We start from the raw sequence: 27804 nt of genomic DNA on the forward strand, positions 1-27804 counted from the left end.
CGTCGTTAACATTTTACATCTCCCAATAGAAAGTAAGTAAAATGCGATAAGTGTAAATGAAAACTGTCTCACTTTACCTCGGTGTTTGCAGATTACCGTCCAGTTGTGCAACAGATTGAACCACTATAGATGAATTGGAAATACTTGGTCTTTACGTGAATGTCAAAAACCGTTAGAAAAACTATGGTAAGCGCTATTAGTAGAACAAAAGAAATTGTGCATATTTGAGATTCAAGTTTTTAAGGCAGTGATAATTTGTCGTTTTTTTTTTTTAAAGTCGGTTACGGGTAGGAGGATTTAAAGTGTACGTCTCTAGGATACAAGGCCACCTTTTTATGACGTCGCTTTTGGATTTCCCTCTTGCCCTTCGCCATTTCCCAAATGAGGAGAGCTGAACGAGAGTAGCCTGGGAATGGGTCGAGTTCGACTCGTTGGACCAAAATCTACCGGTAAATATAGGCCCTAATGACAGAAATGAAAACTAAACATCACCAGACCCGAATATTCAAGCATTTATCCAAGGCATTGATTACCTTCAAAGTGCATCCAAGCAATGCAAAAGAACTAACTCCGTTGTCAAAATATCAACCTTGATTTCTGACCATAATTTGTAAACAAATACTCAGAAACATTTCTCACCAAAAAAAAGCAAAATACCGAACTACGAATAAAGACATCATGCAAACACAGATTAAGTCACAAATATATACCTTTATTGCGCTCCATCAGGTTCCAATTTACAGCTATCAGCCACAATTATTAACGCTAATATCTCTATACCAAGCTAGTCGCCATGTTAGCCCCCTTCTACATGCCTGCATTGCATCATGGTAGCCTTGTCAAAACATTGACAAAGAGGCGGGAAAACTCCTCCCCTTTTCTCATAACAGTTTTTGCCGCTAAAGATCCAGTCCCTTAATATCTTTAAGTCTGCCATCAAGACACACCCCTTTAAACGTGCTTTTCCTAATGATTATCTTTTCTTCATTATTATAATTATCATCAGTATTAATGTTTTTATTTGACTATTTATTTCTCTATTCTTGTTTTTTTCCATAATTTTTTATCATTTTTACTATTGCATGTAAATTATATCTATTCTTAAAAAAAGTACGGTTATTTAACATTGTGGAGCGCTATTGGATTTTAGTAAAAATTAGTGGGTACCCGTAAAACATTCACGTTTATAATTTATAAAAGACATCAGGTGATGGTCAAGTCATCGATTAAAAGTAAAACTGACCCTGACGCCAAAACATCGTATGATAATTTAACTTGTCATGTGTCAAGTAGATGTCAAGTATATATTTCTTAAATCATTCATATTCATATTTCTTAAATCATTAAGCTAAAACAAGCAAAGATTTGGTCGTTTGGAGCTCCGCTTTTAGGCAATGCCTAAATCTATATATCATGCTACGCTATAAAAAAAACTACGCCCAAAATATTTCCTTCACTTTTCTCTGCCTTATTTGGGGCCCTGTGTTCAGAGTGTTTGGCGTGAAATTTATGCGAGTTTGCAATTCTACTCAAATGCAATCAAAGTTTTTCCAACACGTTTGTATGGGCATTGACAAGCACGAATCCTTGCTTCATCGTCCCGATTTTGGTAGTATTTTAGGTGGTGGGTTCCATACAGGTATGTGGCTTTATGTATGGTCGGCTAAGCTTGAGATTTATTTTGTCGTCGTAAAGTCATATTTACGAAGAATACGTGGACCGACAGGATATCAGAACCGAATCTAACAACAAAGTAGTTTAGAATCATTTTTTATTCTACAGTTTAATCTAACATTTAAGTATTTAATCGATATTATTGTGGCAGTTTTAAAACCTCTTTGAAATGATTGTTTGCAAAATGCGTACGCTTGGTGCCGTGCAAGACGCAAACAAAAGTCTTCAAAAAGTGATATCCTGTCAACATTGTCACCTCACCTATCCTCTTCGCGCTCAGTTGCGCATGACTTAATACTTCTCCTCCAATTGCGCCTATCACGAGCTACCACCCTTGCCTCCTCCCAAGAGTTCCATCCTGCCTCTGCTCTCTCCTTTTCCACCGACCGCCTACAAGTTGTCTTAGGTCTTCCTACTTTTCTTTTTCCGTCGGGCTGCCATGTAAGTGCAGCTGCGCAATGGTGTTGTCGCGGCATCCTGAGTACATGCCCGAGATACTTCCATCTCCTTCTTCTCACTTCTAAGCTCATCCGTGTAGATCCTGTTTCTTGGTTTCGCACCTCTATTGATGTTGTGTACGGCCAGAAGATGCCCAAAATTCTCTTTAGACACTGGTACTGGAATGAGTCAAGATTTTCGCAGTTTTTAACAATGGTCTTCCATGTTTCACCCCCATATAAGAGGACAGGTTTCAAGAGGGTGTTAAATAGCTTGATCTTGGTGGTCTTGTTCTATTGTTTGGAGCCCAAAACAGTTTCCTGAAAGCTGCTTTGGCCTTGCTAATTCTGGTATCGATGTCTTTATCAGCACCTCCGTCAGTGCTTACGCAGGCTCCAAGATAGGTGAAATCATTGGTTTCTTTGATGTCTTGGCCATTCTGGAGCTTGATTGGCTCTGGGTTCTTACAGTTTACTTTTAGTACTCGGGTTTTTGATTGGCTAATGTTAAGTCCTACTTTTTGGGCTGTTTCAGATAGTTTGTCCGTCTTCTTTTGCATTTGGCTGTGGTTGGTCGAAATAAGCGCAATGTCATCCGCAAAGTCTAGGTCTTCTTGTTGGGTGTAGAACTTCCATCTAATTCCAGGGTTGCCTTGGCTAGTTGTTTCACGCATTATCCAATCGATGGCAAGAAGGAATAGAAAGCCTGGCATTACGCAGCCTTGTTTGACTCCAGTTTTTACTTGGAACCACTCAGATGCTTGGCCTCCATCCAGAACTGTGTATTCACAATCTTGGTAAAGGAGTTAGATTATCCTGATGATCTTCCCTGGAATGCCATACAGCTTCATGAGGCTATTCCTATGCAGCGAATGCTTTTTCAACATCAATGAAGTTCAAAATCAGTGAAGCTTGTCATTCGTGTGTCTGTTCGAAGATGTTACGTAGCACGAATATCTGTTCGGTTGTACTTCGTCCTTGACGGAATCCCGCTTGTTCTTGTCGTAGTTTTGCATCTGCTCCCTTTTTCATCCGTTCCATAAGAATCTTACCTAGGACTTTACTTGCGATCATTAGGAGTGTTATGCCTCGCCAATTCGTACAATCTCTTAAGTTTCCTTTCTTTGGTAGCTTAACGATTAATCCTTTTAACCATTCCAAGGAGAATTGTTCTTCCTCCCAGATCATTTGGATTATTTCATGTAGTTTTCGGGTGGATGTTTCAAGGTCTGCTTTAAGTAACTCTGCTACTCTGTTGTCGAAGCCACCTGCTTTTCCATTCTTAAGGGATCCTATACTGTCAACATTGTGCTTTACTATTTTTTTTCGCCTGGACATTAATTGTGATTTGTTTGAAAACTACGAGGTTCTGGACGTCAATGGTGCTTTTGGCTGCGAGTTAGAAGTATTTTTTGGATCTCTATGGAGATCTCCAAAATGGCGCGTTCGCGTGTGCGTTATCTGGCTAAGAGAAATTGGTGAATTGTAGCTTCTCTTTGCCTTATTATTTCAAAGTGGAAACCTTTCCCGGTACCCCCTTTTAGCTAGGGATTGTCATTCGTGTGGTTCTTAAGTTTTCTAGTTCCTCATTTTCTCCGTGAGAGATGCCACATAAGATTGCGCTATAAAAAAAAGGTCTATTATTATTATTCACTAGAAAATTCCCTTTAAAGCCCGAACAAGGAATTATCCCATTGAACCAACGTCAGCTTGCAAACATACATAGCACTGCGTTAATTATGCACCAAAATTTGATGCCCTATTACAAGCAAAACTGTTGTCAGCAACAGGCCGTCACAACCCTGTTTATCCAACACGTCACAGTAAGAGACACCGCTGTGCATTGTTGGAAACCTCAAGGCATATCGTCTTAGCGGTAGCTAAACACTGGTGGTGTGAGGCTTGAAATAGGAAGGGGGGGGGGGGGTTCCTTTTCAGTCTGTTTTTCTCACATTTTCGTAAATAAGAATTTTCCGACTGGTGTCTGAGAAACCATGTGCCACAGAGTTTACTCTGTTTTCCGAGGTAAGAAATTATTATTATTATTATTATTATCACCTTTTTTGCCTTTGGCTTTCTAAACGTGCGCTCGATCGAAGGCTTGCTTGTGTATCATTCCAAAATCCTCTATTCTACTTTTAACACTTTTTCTTTTTTTTTACTGAACACTCCGAATGTCAATTGCGCTTTCAACTGCGAGTAATAAATGATCAGAGCTTCTCTTGGCATTATCAACCAATCCGAAAATCCGTTAATTTTCATTGCATGCATGTCGTTTTTTTTTTTGTTGGCTCGGGAATAGCAATGTAAGATTTTTCTCGAAAAAATACTCTGGACCAAGATTAGAAGATTGTCCTATGGTAATGCACGTTTTTTTTGAATTAACAGAATTCGCACCTGAACAACTGCATTTTCCAACGATAGATATACAGTATACACAAATCCTTATGTTTTGAACCTGTTGCTCAATTATTTACGTACGTGGTACATCTCTAACAATCATGGTAAAAAAAGTTTTTAACGATTTTCTCAATGATTGCGTGCAAGTATGGATTAATAGTACCATGTGCATTTGAGTCCAGAGAGTGCCAAACACAATCAGCATACTAGCTTTAATGTCGGTGGGTCTTTGATAGTACTATCAGGCCTTAAAGATTCTCTTGTTCTAGAATAAGCTTTCACAGGTATTATATATCCTCTAAAATTACACTGTCAAGAAGCACATGTCGAGAACGAAGCTATTAAGCACATTTGAACGTAATTATAAGCAAATTAAAAATGATTTTTTTCCTGCCATTGTCATTGTTTTTTTAATGATAAAATATTCAGGCATTTTTTGCTGACTCGAACAGAATCGATTGCTTATAGTGTTACCCGGTTTTTTTTAAGATGTTGATTTTATTTTTAATTTGGGGAATTATACCACAATGCCTTTCTTGTGGCCGGTTTGGTGTAATATCAGTGAAGTCACGTAAAACCAAAACTGGTAGGTGGTCATATTGTTTTTTTTTTCTCTTTATTTCTTTACAATGCAAAATTTGGTTTCACTTTAATTTCATATAAGACACAATAATTTAAAAAACTATTAATAAAATTAAATCAATTACATATGGATAAATTAAATTAAAAAAGCCTTCTATTATTTACGTGGAAACGAGTTGCTTGGGAACACTAAAAGGAGAAAAAGGCTCTTGATGAAATAGGCAGTTTCCGAGACAAAAGAAGGAGAACATAAAGAGTGAGTATAATTGACATGGTCTGAGAGCAGATGTGCGACACACGGAACCCTACACAGCGAGAGATACGAACTTGTTGGACTTCACTCTTCTTTGGTGCGGACGGATAAAGGAAGAATTCAACTCATAGAACTGTAAGTATGACTGATCGGTTAGCTTTAAACATCCCTCTATTCTATAGAGTATAATCGCCTGCTGATTGAAGGAAAAACGCGCGAAAATGTAAGTCTTAGTGTAGAGTTGTGATGTAGTTGGTATAAACCGCCTTTGTTTTGGCTCTTTGGTTCGGTCTTGGATCTGCAAATATCATCGTGTGGTAGTGAGAAGGAATACTTCCTACACCGAATAAAAACACCCTATGTCTGCAAGACCTTGATACGCTCAACCAAGTTCAAATATGCAAATGAGCTTGTTGGTAATGACAGCTGACGAGAGGAGTTTGGCAAAAGCATAAATGTGAACTGCAAGCGCGCAGTTTTTTGGAATAGCGAGAAGTCAGTAAGATTAACGTCATTGTAAAAGGTGCTAACTATATTTCATGTCTGCTTACAATCACGAACCTTTAAACAAAAAGTCAACAACATTTTAACTGGGTGCCAGCGAAAAAGTCACATATTCTTTCTCCAGATCATGTAGATATTTTGATTAGAAAAAGACAGTAGTTGGTTGTTTTCATAGAGTTTTTGCCTCTTGAGTTAAACAGAGAATTTCGCTCAGTTCTATCCGGTAATTCTCAAGTTTATGAATTTGCATAAAATTAGCTTTGAGTCGTTGATTGAAATCGTGGAAGCATCCAACAGCGAATGTAATCTGTAGCCCCTGATGACGTAACCTATGCCTCCCCCCCCCCCTCCTCCAACCCCGCATCACGTGTCTGACGCAGTGACCCTATGCTGGCTGTTCATCTCTTCCCCGACAGTCTCGGAAGAGGACAGCTCTACTAGCGTCATTTAGCCCAGCTATTAAGTTATAAGTTATCCCCTCTCCTATGCGGACAGCTCTACTAGTGTCATTTAGCCAAGCTCTGTATTTATCCCTCTCCTAAGCGGACAGCTCTAATAACGCCAATTAAGCCAAGCTCTGTATTTATCCCCTCTCCTAAGCGGACAGCTCTAATAACGCCAATTAAGCCAAGCTCTGTATTTATCCCCTCTCCTAAGCGGACAGTTCTAATAACGCCAATTAAGCCAAGCTCTGTATTTATCCCCTCTCCTATGCGGACAACTCTACTAGTGTCATTTAGCCAAGCTCTGTATTTATCCCTCTCCTAAGCGGACAGCTCTAATAACGCTTATTACGCCAATTAAGCCAAGCTCTGTATTTATCCCCTCTCCAAAGCGGACAGCTCTACTTACGTTTTTAAGCCAAGCTCTGTATTTATCCCCTCTCCTAAGCGGACAGCTCCACTTACGTTATTAAGCCAAGCTCTGCATTTATCCCCTCTCCTAAGCGGACAGCTCTACTTACGTTTTTAAGCCAAGCTCTGTGTTTATCCCCTCTCCTAAGTGGACAGCTCTACTTACGCCATTAAGCCAAGCTCTGTATTTATCCCCTCTCCTAAGAGGACAGCTCTACTTACGCCATTAAGCCAAGCTCTGTATTTATCCCCTCTCCAAAGCGGACAGCTCTACTTACGTTTTTAAACCAAGCTCTGTAGATATCCCTCTCCTAAGCGGACAGCTCTACTTACGTTATTAAGCCAAGCTCTGTATTTATCCCCTCTCCAAAGCGGACAGCTCTAATTACGCCAATTAAGCCTAGCTCTGTATTTATCCCCTCTCCTAAGTGGACAGCTCTACTTACGCCATTACGCCAAGCTCTATATTTATCCCCTCTCCTAAGCGGACAGCTCAACTTACGTTATTAAGCCAAGCTCTGTGTTTATCCCCTCTCTTAAGAGGACAGCTCTACTTACGCCATTAAGCCAAGCTCTGTATTTATCCCCTCTCCTAAGCGGACAGCTCTACTTACGCCATTAAGCCAAGCTCTGTATTTATCCCCTCTCCTAAGAGGACAGCTCTACTTTCGCCATTAAGCCAAGCTCTGTGTTGATCCCCTCTCCAAAGCGGGCGGCTCTACTTACGCCATAAAGCCTAGCTCTGTGTTTATCCCCTCTCCTAAGAGGACAGCTCTACTTTCGCCATTAAGCCAAGCTCTGTGTTTATCCCCTCTCCAAAGCGGGCGGCTCTACTTACGCCATAAAGCCTAGCTCTGTGTTTATCCCCTCTCCAAAGCGGACAGCTCTACTTACGTTATTAAGCCAAGCTCTGTGTTTATCCCCTCTCCAAAGCGGGCGGCTCTAATTACGCCATTAAGCCTAGCTCTGTGTTTATCCATCTTCAAGCGGACAGCTCTACTTACGTTATTAAGCCAAGCTCTGTGTTTATCCTCTCTCCGAAGCGGACAGCTCTACTTGCGGCCACCTTTTCAAATCCCCGATTCTGTATCCAAAAACTGTCAAACTCAAACTGTCAGCTCCCCACTGCACACGTGTGTACAAATTGACGACATTCTTTGTATACGAGATATTAACCCACATGGATTCAAAACATATAGCGCAAAATCACACAAAGCGAACACTGCCTTAAGTCAGGCGTAACAAGGCAGTGTGCTTGAATAAAGTAAACATATAACCATTGCGTGACCGATTTTTTCTTGTTCTTTTCTATTCATCTCGATAAAAACAAGCTTGCGCTCGGCTTATCAAACAGAATTGCTTTTCCCTACCCCCTATGAGGTAACTCTGTTTTGAAAAAACAGGGTCATGCGGTTTTGTTAATCAAAACCTTACAAAATAACACAGTTTATATTCGAAAATCTAATATCAAAACAGTGCCCCCAAAAATGCGTAGGGCTACATTGGACTACCAAAACAAATATACATGGATACAGGATTTCCTTTAACTACAAAAGGAACTATTGTTGCACAAGGAACAAAGTAAAGAGACTACTTGGGGTTCATATCAAATCTGCAATATCGAACTTAAAATCTGGGTGATGTTTTCAACAACCTTTGAGAAGTGTTTTGAGTGATTGGGAACATATCTCGAAGAAACAAAGCTGCGTGAATCTAAGTCTTTAGGAAAGACATAAAGCACTAGTACAAAGCGTCACAAATAGCAGGTATGCGAACGTAGAGTTTTGAATAAGTAATTATTCATACTGTCTATAAAACTGTTTGCACGACCGCCAAATTGGAAATTTAGTCCGTTTATTCATTAGATAAGGGTTACAGGTATCACCAAGGATTTCGTCTTAACTCTGTCTTAATATATTCCGACATAATGCCTTCCCATTTCTGTTATGTCATGGTATTTGACCCTGGTTCAGCAGAAGCACCTAAAACGTTCGTTCTCAAAAAGCTGTAATAGACTAAGATATTTCGTAATAGAAAAAAATATGTCGCTTAGACTTGCGAACATGAAAGTGAATCTCCGAATAAAGAGCTAAAACCGTGAAATGGTTCATTTAAAGATGAGAAAATCGAAACATCTTGTTGCTAATTTAATTTGAAAGTGTCACGACTTGGCTTATAACGGCCGCTATTTTATCTTCAAAGATACATATCAACCAAAGACGCTAAAGAACGATTTAATATGCCTTATTCGATAACGACCCATGTACAAGCGAGGACTACTGACATAGATTTTACAAAGTTCTATTTTGTATTTCTTTTAAAAACCAGGTGTATACGTAGAAACACCTTGTGATACTAATAAATTCTCCCTGTTGGAGCACCGGCCATCAACCAATAACAAATCTAGGTTGTGCTAGTTTTTTGTAAACGTTGTTTTGGCGGTATTTGTCATGACTCATTAGCTTCATTTAAGGGGTAAATTTCTGCTTTGAATTGTGTAAATTTCTGCCTTGAATTCTGCGACAACAGAAATACCCAATCATTTTGATAATAATAATAGTTTATTTCAACTACCACTATCGCAGGTGCTACTGAATTACAGTGGTATGGTCATAACACATGACGAAGTTATTTGCCATAAATATCACTGGTAACGAACGGTTACAAACTCATTAAGCCTAGAGGTCATCCCGGCACAGGCAATCCCGGCGCTCAGCAAGGGACCCGATGATGCGCATCGCCCTCCCCTGAACTGTTTCAAGCATGTCTGAAAGATAGGCAGGAAGCCCAGCCCATACGGGCGCGGCATATTCAAGGACAGATCTAATTAGTGAACAGTATATGCGCACCAGATCATTGGGCTGGACACCAGCCTTCTTTTAACACTTAAAAGTGTTCGTAGCGCATACAGGCGTTTTAGTGCAAGAAAATGGTGCATTAAAAGTGGCGGATCGTTCAAATTTATGGAACATTTATGAAATTTGGCACAGTGATAGAGAAACTCACACTGAGCAATTCTGGATATGGACCCACTCCAAAAACTGTATACTTACAGTTTTATAGATGTGGAATCAATTTCCCTGAAAACCTGAATAAAACCAATACTTTTCATGTTACGATCACAAAACTTAACCCAGTGATGGATATTAACATGAACTACAGTTTGACGAAAAAATAAACCACGCCCCCTTGATACTTACAGTTTTAGGGGGGGGGGAATAAATTATTCCTTCAAGCAGCATTAAACCCAATATCACTTATTGTACAACTTTCAAACTCCACATAATTGTTATACTCTTTAGAAAACTTTATTTTAGATATGGACCCACGCCCAGATGTGAGTACTTACAGTTATACTAGAGATGAGAGGCAAATTGCTTATATAGAGTGCCTTTTCAATACAAACTGAGAGCTAAGATTCCATATAATAACCCATTATAGAAGAAAAGAAAAGCGATAAAGGAGAAAAGCGATAAAGGAGTATTGGAGACTTAAAACTGCGGACTTGAAGGACAACCCTAAAGAGTTCTTTAAAACGTTTAAGCCGTTTCTGAGCACAAAGGGTTGTAAGGCAAGTGAAGAGATTCTTTTGAACGAAAATGGTGAAGTTATCAAAGATCAAAAACAAGTTGCTGAAGTTTTCGTGGAGCATTTCGCATCCATAGCTGATGGAATTGGAGGTGATGCTGTCAAATGCAAGAATGTGGAGGATTTCGAGAATCATCCTAGTGTTTTAAGAATCAAACAAAAAAATTTGGAAGAAAGTACTATTTGCATAAAACCAGTCACACAGGGTCAAGTTTCTGGAGCACTTGGGGCTCTAAACATCAGGAAAGCAACTGGAAGTGACCAAATTCCCTCTAAATTACTTAAGATTGGTGCGGAAGAGTTGGCGAGGCCACTCGCCACTCTATATAACTCTTGTATTACTGCAGGCGCTTGGCCTAGTGCTTGGAAGAGGGGAGATTGGATACCAGTATATAAAAAAGACGATAAGCTCTCAAAAGAGAATTATCGACCAGTCACTATCTTGTCCTGTGTAAACAAAGTACTTGAGAAACTGGTTAGTGTACAACTCGCTACGAGTTTCGACTCCCTTATGTACGTGAACTCTAGCGCATATCGAAAACAATACAGCTGCGAAACAACTTTGATCAATCTCACGGAAAGGTGGAAAATGGCAAGGGATGAGAGACTTTCAGTGAACATTCTATCAACAGATATGTCAAAGGCATTTGACTCGATGCATCCCCCCTTACTACTCAGTAAATTGAAAGCCTATGGAGCTCAGGATACATGTCTGCGACTTCTTGAGAGTTATCTCTCAGACAGAAGAAATCGTGTTAGAATGGGAAAGGATCTAAGTTCTTACAGCACGGTCAACCGAGGCTGTCCTCAGGGTTCGGCCCTAGGACCATTGCTCTGGAATATTTTTCAGAATGACCTCCCAATGAGTGTCAATACGGAGTTATCAATGTACGCCGACGATCATCAAATTTACCATTGCGGTCAGGATCCGGGAGTGGTCACAGCAAAGCTCAGTGCAAGTGCCGAACTCGCGACTGCGTGGTACGAGTCCAATTTGTTGGCTGGTAACCTCAAGAAATACCAAACACTAAGCATCGGTTATGGTAAAAAGGCAAACGCCTCCGTGGACTCGATCTCACGCATTTCTATCAACAACCAGGAAATACGGTCAGCGGACTCCCTAAAGCTACTAGGAGTTACAATAGACTCTCAACTCAATTTCTCGGAGCATATAAGCATAGCATGTAAAAATGCTGGCAGAAGAATCGGTGTGCTGATGAGACTCAGGAACTTGATACCTACAAACGCTAAACTAGTTCTCTATAAATCTGCTGTGTTGCCTTATTTGACATACTGCCACTTGACCTGGCATTTTTGTAAGGCAAGCGATAGTAGGAAGCTTGAGCGTTTACAGGAACGTGCCTTAAGAGCTGTTTTTAAAGACTGGAATTGCACTTACCACGAACTATTAATAAAGGCTAATTTATCTACTCTACGTAATCGTAGACTGCAAGACATTTGCATCTTAATGTACAAAGTTAAAAATGGCCTTTGTCCATCTGGGATTAGTGATTTGTTTTCTAAAAAAAACACGAACTATAATTTAAGATTGTCCGATTTTGTTATTCCAAGATTTCATACAGTCACTTACGGGAAACATTCCCTAAGATATATGGGGGCTAAACTATGGAATAGCCTACCTAGGGCAGAAAGATCAATTGACAGTTTAAAAAGTTTTAAAGTGACTATGAGAAAAAAGGATTTCGAATTTATAGAAAATTGTAAGGGCTGTGCCCTATGTTCCGCATGATAATTTTCAAATCTAGTCATTTTTTCTTCATAATTTCATATAGATTACAATCAATTTACATGTATTTATATATATATATATATATTTATTTAGCTTTATCAGTAAGAATCTACAATTTTAAATTTTTAATAATCAGTATAATTTTTATAATTTTATCTTTTTTTTGTGTCCCCCAATTAGTAGGGGTTTTATCCCCGGCTAGAGGTTGTTTATGACACTTTAATAAAGTTTCTATCTATCTATCATAATGGCATATTGCAAGACATTCCTAACCATATAGCCACGCCCCTATTGTACTTACAGTTATACTAGAGATTACATGAAGGCGGTATATCGCTTATATAGAGTGCCTTTCAATACGAACTGCGAGCTACAAATGCACATACTTAATTATATTGGTATATTGCAGGATATAGTCGAGCGTATAACCACGCCCATATAGCACTTACAGTTATACTAGAGACAGCATAAGCGTAAAATATAACATGCATATAGCACGCTCATAATGATCAATAAAAGCACAGAATCGTTGTTCGACAGGAGTAGTCTTGTTGCGTATATAATACCACGATGTCACAAGTGTACTTACAGTGCTATCAGAAATGAGATAATTGTTATCATTAGCTGTGAATTGGACTTCTCCGGATGCAAGTGTGGTGAATAATTGCGACGTTGAATAAATGGCCAGGGAGGTGTTGAGATAGTAATCGGAGCACTGCATATTAAAAAATGGAGCACTATCAACCTGCCAGTCAAAAAGGTAGGAAGAGCCATTCCCAGTACAAATCAAATGCAGAAAAAAGGCATAACTTCATTGTAAAAAGTTGAAATACCAAGCATGCATACTGTATGTGCTAGTTGTAAAAAGACACAGATCTTTTTCGAAATCAAAATCGTCTGGTTTTTTTTCGTACCTTATGAATTAAAAGTGTTAATATCACTTTTTAGTATTTTCGCAAAGTACAGGCTATTATTAAGCTCTAGGGCCTAGGACGTATTTGTTTCAAGACTATTGATTAGGAACGTGCATCATCGATTATTTTTTATTTGACTTTTTCTATGATCAATTAATTCAGAACTGCCTTTGCTAATATCTTCACTCAAACTTTTATGTATGTGACCAGACTTCGTTCTTTCGCGGAAAAGGTAAAACGAGTGCGTGGAATGTCTGGGAGGCGTTCCCAGAGGTCTCATCGGCTTTGACTGCCTTATGGGACTTTCCGAACAAGGAAAGAGTTCTGGCAAGCATCGGCACCCTTGAATGCTTTTTTGTCCTCCTCTTCTCCAAGATGAGCCAGCTCTCCTCGCTGAACGACACCCGGAAGGAGATGGTTGCGAGGAGATCCCGCCTATCCTGCGGGAGGAAACCCCGCCAACATTCGCCGCCCTTCTACAGCACTAAAAGAGAGCGGCATACTAGGCTGGCTTTTGCCGGGCGCAGTCTCTCGTGGTGCAGCCTGTCCGGCCGATTGGGGCTGGGAATCCTCCGACAATGGCACCTGGCGTCCTCTTTGGAGCCTGCCCCCTCCAATGTCAACCTGTATCAAGCTGGTAAAGTGCGGCTGCCAGCCCGATAAAGGCTGCAAAAGGAGATGCATCAAGACGGGGCTTAAATGCACTGCTCTGTGCAGGTGTGGTGGGGACTGTGAGTGGCAATGAAACAGAGACAGGTAAAAATTTAATTGGGTTCTGGAAACTAAAAAACTAAACGACTTACTGTAACGTTTTTTTTTTTTATATCGACAGTGCTTCTCCGGTGGACACGGGAACAGATGTTGAACATGTGGGTTGAACAACCCACATGCTTATGGGGCCCCACCCCAGTAAAGTATTCTTCAGTATATTGCATATTCTTCGTTTATTATTGGTTTTGCGGTGAACCTAATGATTATTTTAAATACAACAGTCAATTAATTTCAGCTTCCCAGCTTTTTTAAAAAAAGGTTCAATTTGTTTCATCTCATCTAGAACTGTTAATGCCATATGGGCAATGCCCTGCACGTTGTTTGTATTTTGATGTACAATTGTCACGTGCAGTTCGAATGGAAGGACGTTCTTTCTATAAACTCCATCCGTGCCATCTCTAGAAGAGCTATAAGTACTATAAGGGCATGGTTATACATTTAACTACACCCTGCAATATACCAATATCGGCGAGTATATTGATTTTTAGCTTGAAATGCGTATGGGAAGGCCCAAAAAGGTGGAAAAGCGACAATATGCCTCCATTCCCGTCATCTCTAGTATAACTGTAAATACCATAGGGGCGTGGTAAGGCAATTGACTATATACGGTAATATACCAATATAAGTAAGCATGTGGATTTGTAGCTCATAGCTCGTATTGAAAGGCAAACTATATATGCGATTACCTCCTTCGTGCCATCTCTAGTATAATTGTAAGTACAATAGGGGCGTGGCTATACGGTTGGGAATATCTTGCAATATACCATTATAAGTTAGTATATGGATTCTTATCTCTAAGTATATATTGAAGGGCACTCTAAGCAATATGCATCTTTCGTATCATCTATAGTATAACTGTAAATACTCACATCTGGGCTCATATCAAGCGGGCGTGGTTTATTTTTTCGTTAAACTGTAGTTTATGTTAATATCCATCATTGGGTTAAGTTTTGTGACCGTAACATGAAAAGTATTGGTTTTATTCAGAGTTTTAGGGAAATTAATTCCATCTCTATAAAACTGTAAGTATACATTTTTGGGGGTTAGTCTATATCCAGAATTGCTCAGTGCGAGATTCTATATCTATGTGCCAAATTTCAAAAATGTTCCACAAATTTGAAAGATGCTACACCATTTTCTTCCACTATTTGTTTGCCTTCTTAATGATACAGTCGACATGCACATTCCACGTGAAGAATCTTATAACTGTCCACTTTCTTTACAGGAACTCCAATCCGTCGTTCTTTAATTTTTAGTGATCCAATTTCACCTTCTAGGCGTAAGTATTTTGATTACCTAGTTCTTAGAACGAGGTTCGGGATTTTAGCGTGAGCAGTAGCGTCTCGTGATCGTGCAAAACGTATCGTGCGCAGACGGGGACCGTTGCATGGCGCGATATTTTCTAGACATTAGGTGACGTGACATAGGTGACCTGGTAACGCGTTTGCCTTCGGGGCGTCCCGGCATAACCCGCAGAGCGTTATATTAATGTAACTGTGAATAGTATCGCGGCGTAACTATGCAACAGCCTTGAACTCTGGCGCAGCGCGATGTCACGAAAGACATCAGTGACAGTAAAAGTAACGTGTCTTTTGTGACCCGTCACGTAAGACACGTTACTGTGTAACGTGACGTGTCTGCCGTGTTTGCGTCTCATGACAGAGAAGGATAATACTAAGAGCCGACTGGTGATAGAGTGTCAGAGTGAAAATTGACCTAAACACGTATACAAAGTGACCAATGCGACCTTTTGTCCCAAGGTATACCGTATTTTCAGTTCCATATTGCTTTTCTCTTGATCTTCCATTAAGCGCTCAACCTCTGTCTAAGGTTGGTTCTTACTAGGAAGCAAGCGCAAACGGAAGCGCAACACAAGAGGGAATCGGTGAAACACAAGCAAGAAAATCAAGCAGTTGCGTTCCCTTGGGCTTGCTCTTGCGTTCCAGTGAGAATCGGAAAATTACTTGCGCTTAAGTGAGAACCAACCTTTTAGCGAACACCAAGAGAGCATAAGGTATGCATAGAGCAAACGATATGCTCTCTTGCGGGCACTTAGAACGACACCGAGGGTGATACCACTTTAATCACAAAGAACTAAGTTAGGGCTATTGGCAAATGGAATCAGGCGTACTAGTAACACTTATTTTATGGTGTTATAAGGTACAAGGGAGTTTAAATACATAAGTTAGGGCTATTGGCACAAAGTCCGCGTAAAATACACTTATTTCAATAAAGGCTGTCAGTGCGAACGGCGAATGGTAATTGCCAAATGGCAGTTTTACGACCGAAAGGTGTTTATGGGTAGTAATTATTTGTAAAAATAATAAATGATAAATAAACGCAAGCGATGTCAGAACCATATATTAATTACATTAAATGGACAGTCGCATGTTTTATTCACCTCGTTTTATTTATATTTTTCTGAATTTGGAACAAATATTTTGGGATCAATGGGTCCTTCCGGTCGCAGAACTGCCATTTGACAATCGCCATTTGCCGTTTGCAATGACAACGTTTTTTGAAATAGGTGTATACCAGGAGATACGCTTATTATAGTGCATCAAGTTCGGATTGTTGGCAAAATATTTTTTATACATCCAGCTACCCACAATGTAATCACACCAACGGTTAGACGCCATTCTTTTCATGTGCCGTTCCAAATGCAAATAAGGATGAAACAATCGACTTCCCTCATTTGCAGGCATTTGCATTTAAAACATATATAAATAGAACTAAACTAGGCCTCATTCACCAAAATACCGAGATATCGATAGAATGTTGCCGTCTTACAGCAAATCGCAATCTCCAGTCGATCGGTAAAAACAGGACGGAGTACAGAAAGGAAGCGATGATAATACAGATAACGTCATCCTTGCTAAATACCAAATGTGAAAAAAGCATCCATCGGCTGATTTTGGGAAGCAATGCGATATCTTTTATTGAATTTGGTAAATAAAGTATTCATCTTTATGTTTACATGGTTATTTCGATATTTTACTGTGGAATCCGTCGAATCCAAAACACAATTTGTTTTGGTTTTCTGTTCCGTCAGTAAAACTATTCTGAGCCAATCAGAGTCTCGCTTTGTGCACGTCCCTGGCTATCTTCTGCACGAAAACCAGTATCGCGACAGAAAGCCAAGCAACTGCACTAGGCGAGAGTTGGCAAGAATCTGATTGGCTTAGAATAATTTGACTGGCGGAACAGAAAATCCCAAAGTAAAGACAACAACAAATCGATGGTTTAAAAATGCGGCGTCGCGATACAACGGATTCGACAGTAACACATTATGTGCCTTCTAATATAGAGTGACAAGGGCACCGCCAGAAAATGCGACATATAAAAGTATCTTGAATCTAATTGTATAGATCTGCAACGTTTTCACGGAAAACTCGCGGTCATATTTCATTGATATAATCCTATGATAATAATCTCTTGCACGGTAATATATTTTAGGCTTAGTTCAAACGTCGTATTATCCACGAGCCGTTTTCAATACAAATGCATGCAAATGAATCAAGTCGATTGTTCCATCTTCATTTGCATGCATTTGCATTTAATACGGCTCATGGAAAATACGATGTTTGAACTTACCCTAACACAAGAATTCGACAGAAGTTTTAAAAATGAGGTAGAATAGCACTGAACTGCCAGTGTGTCTGTACTATCCGTCTATACCTTCTGCTTGTCCGTCTCTCGTCTTTTCGTCTGTCCTTCCTGTCTGTATCTCCCATCTGTCCGGTTGCCTGCCTGACTGTCTGTCTGTCTGTCTTTCCTAACTGCCTGTCCGTGTGTAGGTCCGTCTATCCGTTCGTCCAATGTCATTAGTAGCCCGAAAATCATTAATACTAGCAAATTTAGACCCCCCCCCCCCCCCCCCCACACACACACACACATATCTATATACAAAAAACTTATGGTCCCTTTTACATGGTCCCAATTCATTGGCTACGTGATCTCATAAGAAACAGCTACGCCCACTTATCGAAAACTTCCTTCGCACGCAAAAAACATTCATACAGCTATGCATTTCTGGCTTACATTTCCCATGTTGTTCTTGCTCTTTTCCTGTAATGTAAGAAATCAATTAGGCGCCCAGATGCTATGACGTCAGAATAGTTTTAAGCCGTTGCTTATCAAGCACATGGTCCGCTATCATCACATGCGCTCAAATGGAAAATTGATTACTTGTAAATCTTCCCACATAACTTGTTGTTCCATTAGAATGATGATAAATTTCGTCTTTATTACAGGTGATGGAAACAAAGCTGACTTTATTCTTAGGTAAGCTATTTTGTTCTTGTTTCTTTTCATTCAATTTATGAAGTAAGGATTCGACTGTTTACCATCCGGTAACCAAAAAAATAAATAAATAAAACACTGTGAAGAAATGTTAGATGATAACCGTTCTTTTTAGCTATATGATAAACATCGGTAATTTATCGATAATAAAAAAATGAGAATAGCATTTTTACTGAAAAAATATATTGGCTCATTTATTTGCAACTGCTTTTCGTCTAAATTACGACTAAGGACAAATGACTTATCCATCACATGCACTTTAATCGCCCTGGTGATAAAAGTGAGATTTAAAAAGCTAGAGCTTTAGAGCTGATAGGTGATAAAGGACATTTCCCAGTAATAATCAAGATATGAAAACAATTACATGAAGGCAAAAACAACCTGCATTGTAAATTACGCTTAATTCAGCGTTCCCTGTGAAAAAGAGGAAGTTTTTCCGTAAACATGACTCAAAAACAACTTTGTTATTCGTAGTATCAATCGGGCAATTCCCGCTATTCAAGCAGTTGGATACGTTCGCAAAATAGTGGATTCAATATTTTATTCTTCCTAATTTTGGGAATAGCCCACGCAATAATAATGAAAAAAATGCAAAAATCCTAAACTTCTGAATCAAATCAATTCTGACAATAAAACAATACGTAAAAATATCACAGGAATTGCCAATAGGATGACAAATACACTTATTTTATCAGATGACAAATTAATCAGTCGATATGGCATCTGTCAACCACTCTTTGTCAGCCTGAACCACTATTTACCTTTTCTTGACCTTTCCTTCTTTTTTCCCGAGACTTTCTCCTCCTATATTTCTGTTATTCTACTATTCTATTGATGATAAATTGAAGAAAATTTTGCGGCATTGTCGCATGGTTGGCAGAATTAGGGGTCGTTGTCTATATTACCACACTACTGGATTATTAGGTTGCCTGGAGTAAAGTTTTAAATGCAGAAATTGTCTTTATACCATTTCCCACATAGACATAACATTCGCTTACTCTGTTGAAGTCGAAATCATATATGATGCAAAATGAGATGTCCCTTTCCAATACAAATATTAGTAGATATTGGGTGGTTTCTTATACTGTCAGTCTATATCTATATCTACTAGGTATTTCCAGACGTGCGTTAAATCGTTTTGATTAACGACCCTTGTCGGAGCCAAGATTAAGAACTTAATTCAATATAGATCAGCCATTTTACAGCAGTCAATATATCTTGAAAAGTCATTTCTGACTACTCTAAGCTAGAATGTACTATAAGACACAGACGTCAACAGACATCAAAGATTTCATTAAAAATTGTGGACGTTAAAACCCAAATCGAAAATAAATTAGCGTGGCCATGATTTGCTGGAGGGGGTGGGGTGGGGGTAGGCTGGGAAAACACAAGAATAACATGTAAAAACGTACTCATTGACAATGCCCCCCCCTCCCCCCACCTCTAAGCAATTTCGCAGGGTAGGGGTAGGTTTTCGCCCGGACGCTGAAATCAGCGAGTCGTAGGATCTTTAAAGAACAACAACTTTCCTCTGTTTATGACTGCTACCTTTATTCAGCATATGAAATATCCTGAATATATACGGAAAATGAGCATCGCATGAGCATCGCATGAGCAACTTTAAAGATGTTTAAAAACATCTTCAAATACATGATGACGATCGTGGGTCGCGCTTCCTTAAACGCTCTTTAACTTCCTCTGGGTTTCTATCTCGTGGGATCACGACGCCTACGGATTTTCATTTAAAGGATACGACCACCGGGACGAGGAGGCCTGACTCGCTATGTGATGAGAAATCAAGTGTCAATGCTTGACGCATCTGTCTACTCGACTAACGATGCGCGCATGCTCGTTGCATTCAAACCGTGGGCTTAATGTACGTCATCCCGCTGTGATTGTTCTTAATAATTCTCGCTACGTACGGAGGGCCCAGCACGAGAGATTATGTTTAAAAGCTCCTTATTCAAAGGGCGATAGTATGTTCCTATAAAAATACCAACGCTAGGCATAAAGATCAAATAAAATTCCCAAGTCATTTGTTCCTTTCCGGCCGCAAAGAGAGTTGTATTTCTGACTATTTTCATTCATCCCATTTCGCCTCACTCTTTCTATGTTTACAGGTAATTTACAATAGATACGGCCTCTCACAGACTCAGCTCGAATATTATCACGAGATATCTCGCAAACCCCAGTCTTATCAACTACGTCTCAGCCGGATTATCCGGAAAAGTCGCCTGATCCATCCGGCTATAACGCAAGCCGTAATCGTAATGCCACTTGAATGTATCGGGCATGTATCTCATTTCTGCTCAGGATAACGCCGATGAAAGCTACTTCCACAGCTTTTATATGCACCCGCATCGTGTTGTAGCCCCGCATAAAATGCCAAACGGTGTTTGCGTCAAAAAACTTCCTTTGCCCTGACGGTCTTCTACGCCCAAGTGCCGCGTACTGCGTGGTAAAACTCGTTGAGAGGGAAAGGGTATTAACAGAGAAAGCGCGCCTGGATAAAATAAAGCGCACTTCTCGTAATACCTTAAAGAGGCTGTTAATACCCAACGAAAATAAAAACAAAAATGTAAAAAAAAAGTGAATTGTGTGATTTACGTGCGCTGAATGTACTGTAAACCGCACGCCGGATTCGATATCACCACAATCTCGTCCGTCTAAAGCTAGACCTGACCTTAAGCACGCTTCCGAGGCATTCTCTAGGTTTATTTGATTAGCGATATGAGCGAAGCTTTAGTGTGCAAGTCTGTCTGCGCGTACCTGAGGCACACTCTTGCCTTTATGTTACATGGAAATGAGGATTAGCTGTTCTTAAGAAATTTGTAGATCTGATAACATGACTGCTTAGAGTAGTAACAATCAAGTCTCTGATAACTTCTTTATTTAGAGGCTTCCTCCACACTTATATATAAAGATATACAACAAAATACATTTAAAAAAACAGACAAGTATACCGGAGAGGCCTGCCCCGACTTGAACACTTATCGATAAAATACAAAAACACAGAGACTAATCTAACAGCAATTCAGCCTGATCAGTGGCTCGTGAGAATATTTAAACCTCGCCCATTCCCCTCCCGTATAAACAAAAAGAAACATTTTTTAACAAATTATCCCGAACAACCTATTGATATTTGCTCATCACTTCATACTAAATTAAGGAGCGTGTGGCCACTTATAGTACAAGAACTCCAATGTAAAGACTATTTGACACATTTACGGCTACTTGCAGTTGGCGTGATCGTGCGTGACGTAACGTGCGTGACGTTACATGATCAACTGTGTATTAAACATCCCTTTAATAGTATTCTCCCATTATATAACTCTAAAACGGTGTTTTGTTTTTCCAGAAAAAAAACACATGTTTGTGGATAGGATTAGGTACTGTTAATAACGTGACTGTATAATTCATCTAAAGGGATTTCTTTTATATGCATTGCAATATTTGATTATTTTTGTCTTGTAGTTCGCGAAACGTGTCCATGGTCTATTCTCGGACTTCATAATACATGTCTGATATATTAAACTGGCTTCTCTTTAAACATTAAATAGACGCTGACGCGTTCTCTATTAAGAAATGTTTTTTCCAGTTGCCTTCAGATTTCGGTGATTCAGTGTTTAGGGATGATTGTACTGAATAAACATGTTGGGGAAATTGCTAGAAAAGGATTACGCATATCTTACACCCCGAGGCTTTTTAGATTTTACTATTTCTTAGTATAATGCATAACTTTAAAGTTCATTTTTAGTTTATAAATCCATCTCATCTCAGAGAATCACGCTTTGAGTCACGGTAGAGCTTATGACTATATAAGACGTATCAGTAAAAATGTTGTATTATCGGCTCGAGTGGCGTGAAATGCCGCTATATTGGTTCGTTATACTGTTGTGATTTTCCTGTCTTGGTCAGACATCGGCGTCCATTGAGCTTTCTGTTTGCGGGCACTCAAGATATCATGAGGTTCAAATTGCGTCCTCGCGTTGACTGACATCAACTGTCTCACAGCGATTTATTTCCTCTTATAACTGTCTAACCAATACAAAGCCTCTAATCTAATGGATTAAATTTTTTTCCTGTTTATAAGCAGCCACAGGGCAGCTGACAATAAGGCGATAGTAAACATCAGCGAGAACAGAAATACGCGAGCGCTAAAAGGGTCGAGAGAGCATTCCGGGCCATTTCGCCTATTCCTAGTGGAGCGGTTTACGACTCTATGTTCTATGTGGAAAATATCCCCAGCACTGAGGGGTCAAGGGCCTGGAAAACATGTCATAACACTTCCGCGCGGAATTTTGCGGAAGACATAAAATGCTCGGATGCCGGCAACCACGTTTAATGGGTAGACAGAACCGACTTCTCACGTAACTTCTTCACTTTACTTCCTTAGACTTACTGCTTGGGAGTTAAAAGAGAGCTGCGAGAGCGACGAAGCACAGCAAGCAATCAAAAGGATTTAAAATGCCTCTGACACATAACAACTCCTCTTCCAGAACCACCCAGGAACCGTTCGTTGACTGGGGTGTAATAGTGGAGTCGATTTTCCTTTGTGTACTGATGGTTGTCATCATATTTGGAAATACCCTCGTGTGCCTGGCGTTCTACAGGAATCGAAAACTCAGGACAACAACGAACTGCTTTCTGTGTAGTCTTGCAGCCGCTGATATCGCAGTGGGAGTGTTTTCAGTACCGTACTGGGTTTATTTTAGACTGGGTAAGTAAGACTGTAAACCCCTTTTCCCCCTTTAAAACGACGATTACATTATCTAGTTGAACAACAATTGCATACTGTGTAAAATGTTTGATTATTTTGGGAGCGAAATAAATTTTGTATGTCCTCATCCAATTACACCACTGCAATATTTTTTCCGTTCAAGGCGTGTTTATATTTTCCAAAATTCAATAACTTTCTTTAATTGGTGTATGCGGTTCGTTTGTGTAAAGGCAATAAGCGCGAGGCATTTAGAAGAGTGTTCATTTGTAGATTCGCGCGCATTCTATGACATAAGCAAGGACATTGATACTTTTATTGTAAACAAACTAGCATTCGTGTTGAACCAACTATAAATATATCTTTATCGAAAAGGACTTCTTCAAGGACCGCATATAGAAATGTCACTTAGTGAGCTTATTTCATTCAGTATCAGCACTCTCATTCTGCTCTTAAGTTTTTAAAGAGAACGTTTCACGATAAATTACGCTCTCAATCTCTTGTTTTAGCTCACTTTTATGTTTATCTCACTTTTATGGTATAGCTCATTTTCTATGTTTATTTATTTTATTGTTATTTAGTAACTTTACTCCTTTCAATGAATGATTATTTATGGAGGAAATAGCTATCCACGCAAAAATATCACAAAGATCATAGAAATGACTAGAAGAAATAGATATAAAAAAATGAAAAAGAATAATAAACATAGAATAAAGACTTTTAAGTAATGATTAAGTTAATTAGTTTTATGAACTTATTTTTATGTATCTTACAACATTGGACTAGAGGTATGCATTTTAAAATATCATCATGAGCACCCAAGAATAGATCGATAGCACAACAAAACTCTCTAATCTCTAGCCAGTTGACGGTCTTTGGCGCTGTTATCTGCCGCATACTATCTTCAGAATGTCAGGGATTAGTATATCAGACCAAAGATTCCAGGCCTTCTTTGGGTACAGGGTACGGGAAGGGTGTGGTTTTGAGAGGGGGGAGGGGGGAACCCCTGTTACCCACAATGACCACGGATTTATATGTGCTTATGGTAGCCTGTGGCTTTTGACTGGTATTGTAATTGCGGGAGTTTGGAGGTTTCGTCACGAAAAACAAAAGATAGATTCACAATTACTTCCAAGTAACACTCGATATTTGGAGTTATTTACCCGCTACAAACACACATATATGAATCTGGCAGACAAAACATGGAAAGGAATAGATCGTCACCTAGATTAATCATAAATCCACAAGGAAGTCGGCTTCTCCAGAAGCATAATTAATCAGCGCAAAGGGAGCCTGATTAATTATGCTAGTCCTCCAAATTTCTTATCGTTGTTTTCATCTATATTATCAAAGCATCCATAATCTAATAGAGTAACAAAAAATTAAACCTTATTTTTAAAATTACCTTTCATTTCTTGTGAAAGATTTCTGGCTATTTCTACAGTAACTGTGTTTAGTGAAAGAGGCGCGTTGCTAAGGGGGAAGGCAGGGCGCGTACAAGACTTTTTTTTTCGTCTGTCTGCACACCTTTCAGAGTGCAAAGCTGTTTTGCGTATAATCACAAATATTAATAATTTTAAATATTTATAACTTGATTTCGGCGTTTCTTTCTATAAAAAAAAAACTATTTAACTCTTATACTAAACTCTAATAAATACGGTTGCTGGCTATGAGCTCAAGCCACATCCAAGTCTCGCATAAACAACGATTTAGATTGTCTTAAAATTATTAGGAAAAACAGACCCTTAAAAACTCCCCTGCAGTATATTTGTAGTCAATTTTGTCGAATTTGATTACACTTCGGCTTATCTTTTATGGGCAGACATTACTTCCTGGTCTACGGGGGAGCGCCCGATTGTCAATGATTTTTTGGGCCTCCTAGAAAGTATATATTTTCGTCTAGTTCGCCCTTAAATATCGGGCATTATCTACATTGAACATTGAAAAAGCAAAACTTGGAAACTGTTTGAAAGGACAGATTTCATTTGATTGAACGATAACGCTAACGTTAACGAGTAAACATGAATTTCATCGCTATTCACTTCACAAGAATGCAGCTAAAAGTGCAAATGAATACAACTCCTAAATTTTATAACGAAAATAAATTGAATTTCAATTTGTTTCTTTAATGTATCGCCGGTGCGGTTTTTTTTAGTTGCGCCCCCTGTTTCCTCAATCAGGCAGGCGGGTAGCGACGCTGCGTCATTAAGGAAGAAATCAACTTAGTGAAAATACACCATTGAGCTTCACTTAGCCTCGTCACTGTTAGCGGGCGCTAGTGAGGGAAGCGGGCTCACAAAAAAGTCGCACCCTATGATTGCCACGCCCATCTACGAGAAGAGACCTTTCGCATGCAGCAAAACAGTAAAATTAATAGGAATCCCACGAGGCACATATTTTTTCAGTTCTCGAACTCTGTTTCTCTGTTCAATCATTTTCGATTTTCCTTAGAGGTTCGGGTTATCCGAGTTCCACAATAACCGCCATATCCGGCTAGTTTATATAAAGGAATACTAAAAGAAGGTTGGCGGCTTCTTATTGATCATGTACGATTTGCAATTAAATAAGAAAAAGGAATTAAATGACCGCAAATACGACCGTGCACCCTTAGGCGACCCGTGTTCAAGCAAATAACGGAGATATAGAAATTTGGGGTTAGAACTTATCAACGAACCAGCCAAAGATTTGATCAAATCACGGGCAAACCAGACGAAATGTTCGTGTATCGGATGTTATCCTTAATTTGTTTACCAAATATATTTGTAATAATGCCAGTTTCTTGAAGTTGTTGTCACAGATTGATCTGGTTCCGTCTTAGCCGTGATTTATAACAGTTTAGGCGATTTTCCTCTCTCGTCTCGGTTCACCTCCTCCCCACTGTAATAACATACAACAGGGTAGTAAGCTACACGCCCTGGCAAACACATCTTCGACTCTTCGAGGAAACTTTTTTTGGCAGAAAACGGACAGCTTTTCCCTTCAAAATCCTATATGCCATAGAAGAATAGTTTCTAAGCACATCTAATCACAAAGATGTGTTTAAAAATTATTCTTCTATGGCATACAGGATTTTGAAGGGAAAAAATAATATTCGATACACGAACATTCTGGTTTGCCCGTGATTAAATGCGCGCTTCGCCCCAGGGATAACCAGCGCCATGAAATGTTTTTTTTATAGTTGGCGTAAACAGCATGGAGCCGTGAAATGACGATTACTTTCGTGATCCCCTCAGTTAAATATTTTTTGTGCCATTATTTTAAGAAATAATATAACTGAAGCCACATACAACGCTAACGAAAATAGAAAAATTTCAAGAACTTTCATGAGTGTAGAATACCACCCCTCCCCCAACAATCTCCCCCCCCCCCCCCCCCCCCCAACACCCTCTTATCTCCCTGGAGTTTCTCTTGTAAAAAACAAACTTACGCAGTTATAACATAGATCCCACTGTTGATAGTGTAATCTACAGATGTACTACAGGGTACCCGAGTTGTTATACTAATATCATACTCTGTCTCGCCCCAGCCTCCCCGGTTGACCCGAATGGCATTGTGTATAGGATCTACATCACATATGACATCATCTGCGGCACGGCGTCAATCATCAACCTCGTGACCATCAGTTTGGAGCGGTGCCTTTCGGTCACGCAGCCCGCCATCCACCGCAACGTAAGCCCGCTCACTATTGGTCTGAGCATCGGGTTTGCCTGGGTCTACGCCATTGTGGTTGCGAGCCTTACTCATGTGAAGGAATCCCAGATGACGTGGTACCCCATATTCGTCAGCATAGCCAGTTTCTTCCTCCCTCTTTTCATCATCTTGGTTAACTATCTCATGATTCACAGAGTGGCGAGAAGACGCGCGCGCGCAAGACACTTGCGCTCCCTCAAACGCGAGATTCGTATCGCGGTGACTTTGGCGGTGGTGATCATCGCGTTCATACTCACGTGGCTGCCGTTCTTCGTCATCCTGCTCTTTTCTCGGTACTGCAGCAAGTGCGAGGTCCCGTATCGGGTCATAGTACCGCTGGTCAAATGGATGCACTACAGCGGCTCCATGGTGAATCCTATTATTTACACGTACAGGAATCGAGACTTTAAGCGTGCGTTTATAAAGATTTTGTGCGGTCATCGAAAGGATATAAACCATCATAGCACAGGAAAGACACGTCAGTTCCCACTCCGCTCTAAACAAAGCAAAAACAAGGATTTATCGCATGATGGTTTTGACTCTAAGGATAGCGACAGAGTAGTCAGTTCTCCCAGGAACCACTCCATGTGCGACGAAACTCTAAATGACGATATCGGGAGCTTAGGAGGAGGATGGGTTGCCACGAATGGCCACGCCCTCTCTAAAATGAACCAGGATAAGCTGCCTATAGCAGCGATAGATAGATAATGAATACAGTTGCACCTCTATTAAGCGGACACCTTAGGGACCGCTTCAAGGGATACAGGATTCTAGTAAAGAGCTAGACCTTGGTCAAGTGACCACAGAATTAAGGTTGCATAATAGATGGCAGCTTAAATGAGATACCATTGTATATTTATTAAAGAAATGTATATAAAAGATAGAAACGACCAAATTTCAGAGTTAATATTTAGTGGAAAATACCATGGGTGGTCGGGGTTAGAATGGAAATTATTGTAAGCAGTGTAAAAAATAGGTTTCTTTAAAGATTGCCTATCAGACCCCCTTTGTTACTGATAACGTTCAACTATATAACTATAGTTGAACGTTCAACTATATAACTATAACTATAGTGACCGGGAAGAATGGTTCGAGTCTAAGAAAATGGTTCCAAATCCAACGGAAGTCAATCGTTCCCTCACAAACCCTTGTATTTTTCGCACAATATCGACCCAATGCCAAAGCTAACTATATGAAAAAAAAAACTTAAGAAAATCAAGCAAATAGCGGGACGAGATCGCTTTGTCGTTTGATTGAAAGATACCACTAATTTGTATATTTTGTTAACAATGTCACAGGTACTTTAGCTGTTGTAATATATTTTCTTTCGCAAATAATTTTTTAAACGTATAAATACGGTTTAGAATA

At 39.7% G+C, this 27804-nt stretch overlaps 1 protein-coding gene across 9 annotated transcripts; it reads left to right on the top strand.

Moving 5' to 3' along the window:
* Positions 1-27331, top strand: LOC5515075 (histamine H2 receptor). 9 transcript variants are annotated; one of them, XM_032384718.2, is made up of 5 exons: positions 4187-8470; positions 14953-15006; positions 17981-18011; positions 22426-22749; positions 26273-27331. In XM_032384718.2, exons 4-5 carry the CDS (start codon positions 22497-22499, stop codon positions 27142-27144), a joined length of 1125 nt encoding a protein of 374 aa, XP_032240609.2. In that variant the 5' UTR covers positions 4187-8470; positions 14953-15006; positions 17981-18011; positions 22426-22496; the 3' UTR covers positions 27145-27331. The 9 variants fall into 9 exon arrangements, with proteins under 9 accessions (XP_048585576.1, XP_048585577.1, XP_048585578.1 ...); XM_032384717.2 differs by having other exon boundaries at positions 4187-5481; XM_048729619.1 differs by lacking the exons at positions 14953-15006; positions 17981-18011; positions 22426-22749; positions 26273-27331 and adding exons at positions 1-186; positions 278-4136; positions 9290-12828 and having other exon boundaries at positions 4500-8470.
* Positions 27332-27804: the final 473 nt, after the last annotated feature.

The sequence above is a fragment of the Nematostella vectensis genome, chromosome 6 (genome assembly GCF_932526225.1).
Source record: "Nematostella vectensis chromosome 6, jaNemVect1.1, whole genome shotgun sequence".
Classification (NCBI taxonomy): Eukaryota; Metazoa; Cnidaria; class Anthozoa; order Actiniaria; family Edwardsiidae; genus Nematostella; species Nematostella vectensis.

Excerpts from the sequence above, each read along its gene's own strand:
- LOC5515075 (XM_048729620.1), top strand. The coding sequence starts at position 10,804 with ATGTACGTGAACTCTAGCGCATATCGAAAACAATACAGCTGCGAAACA.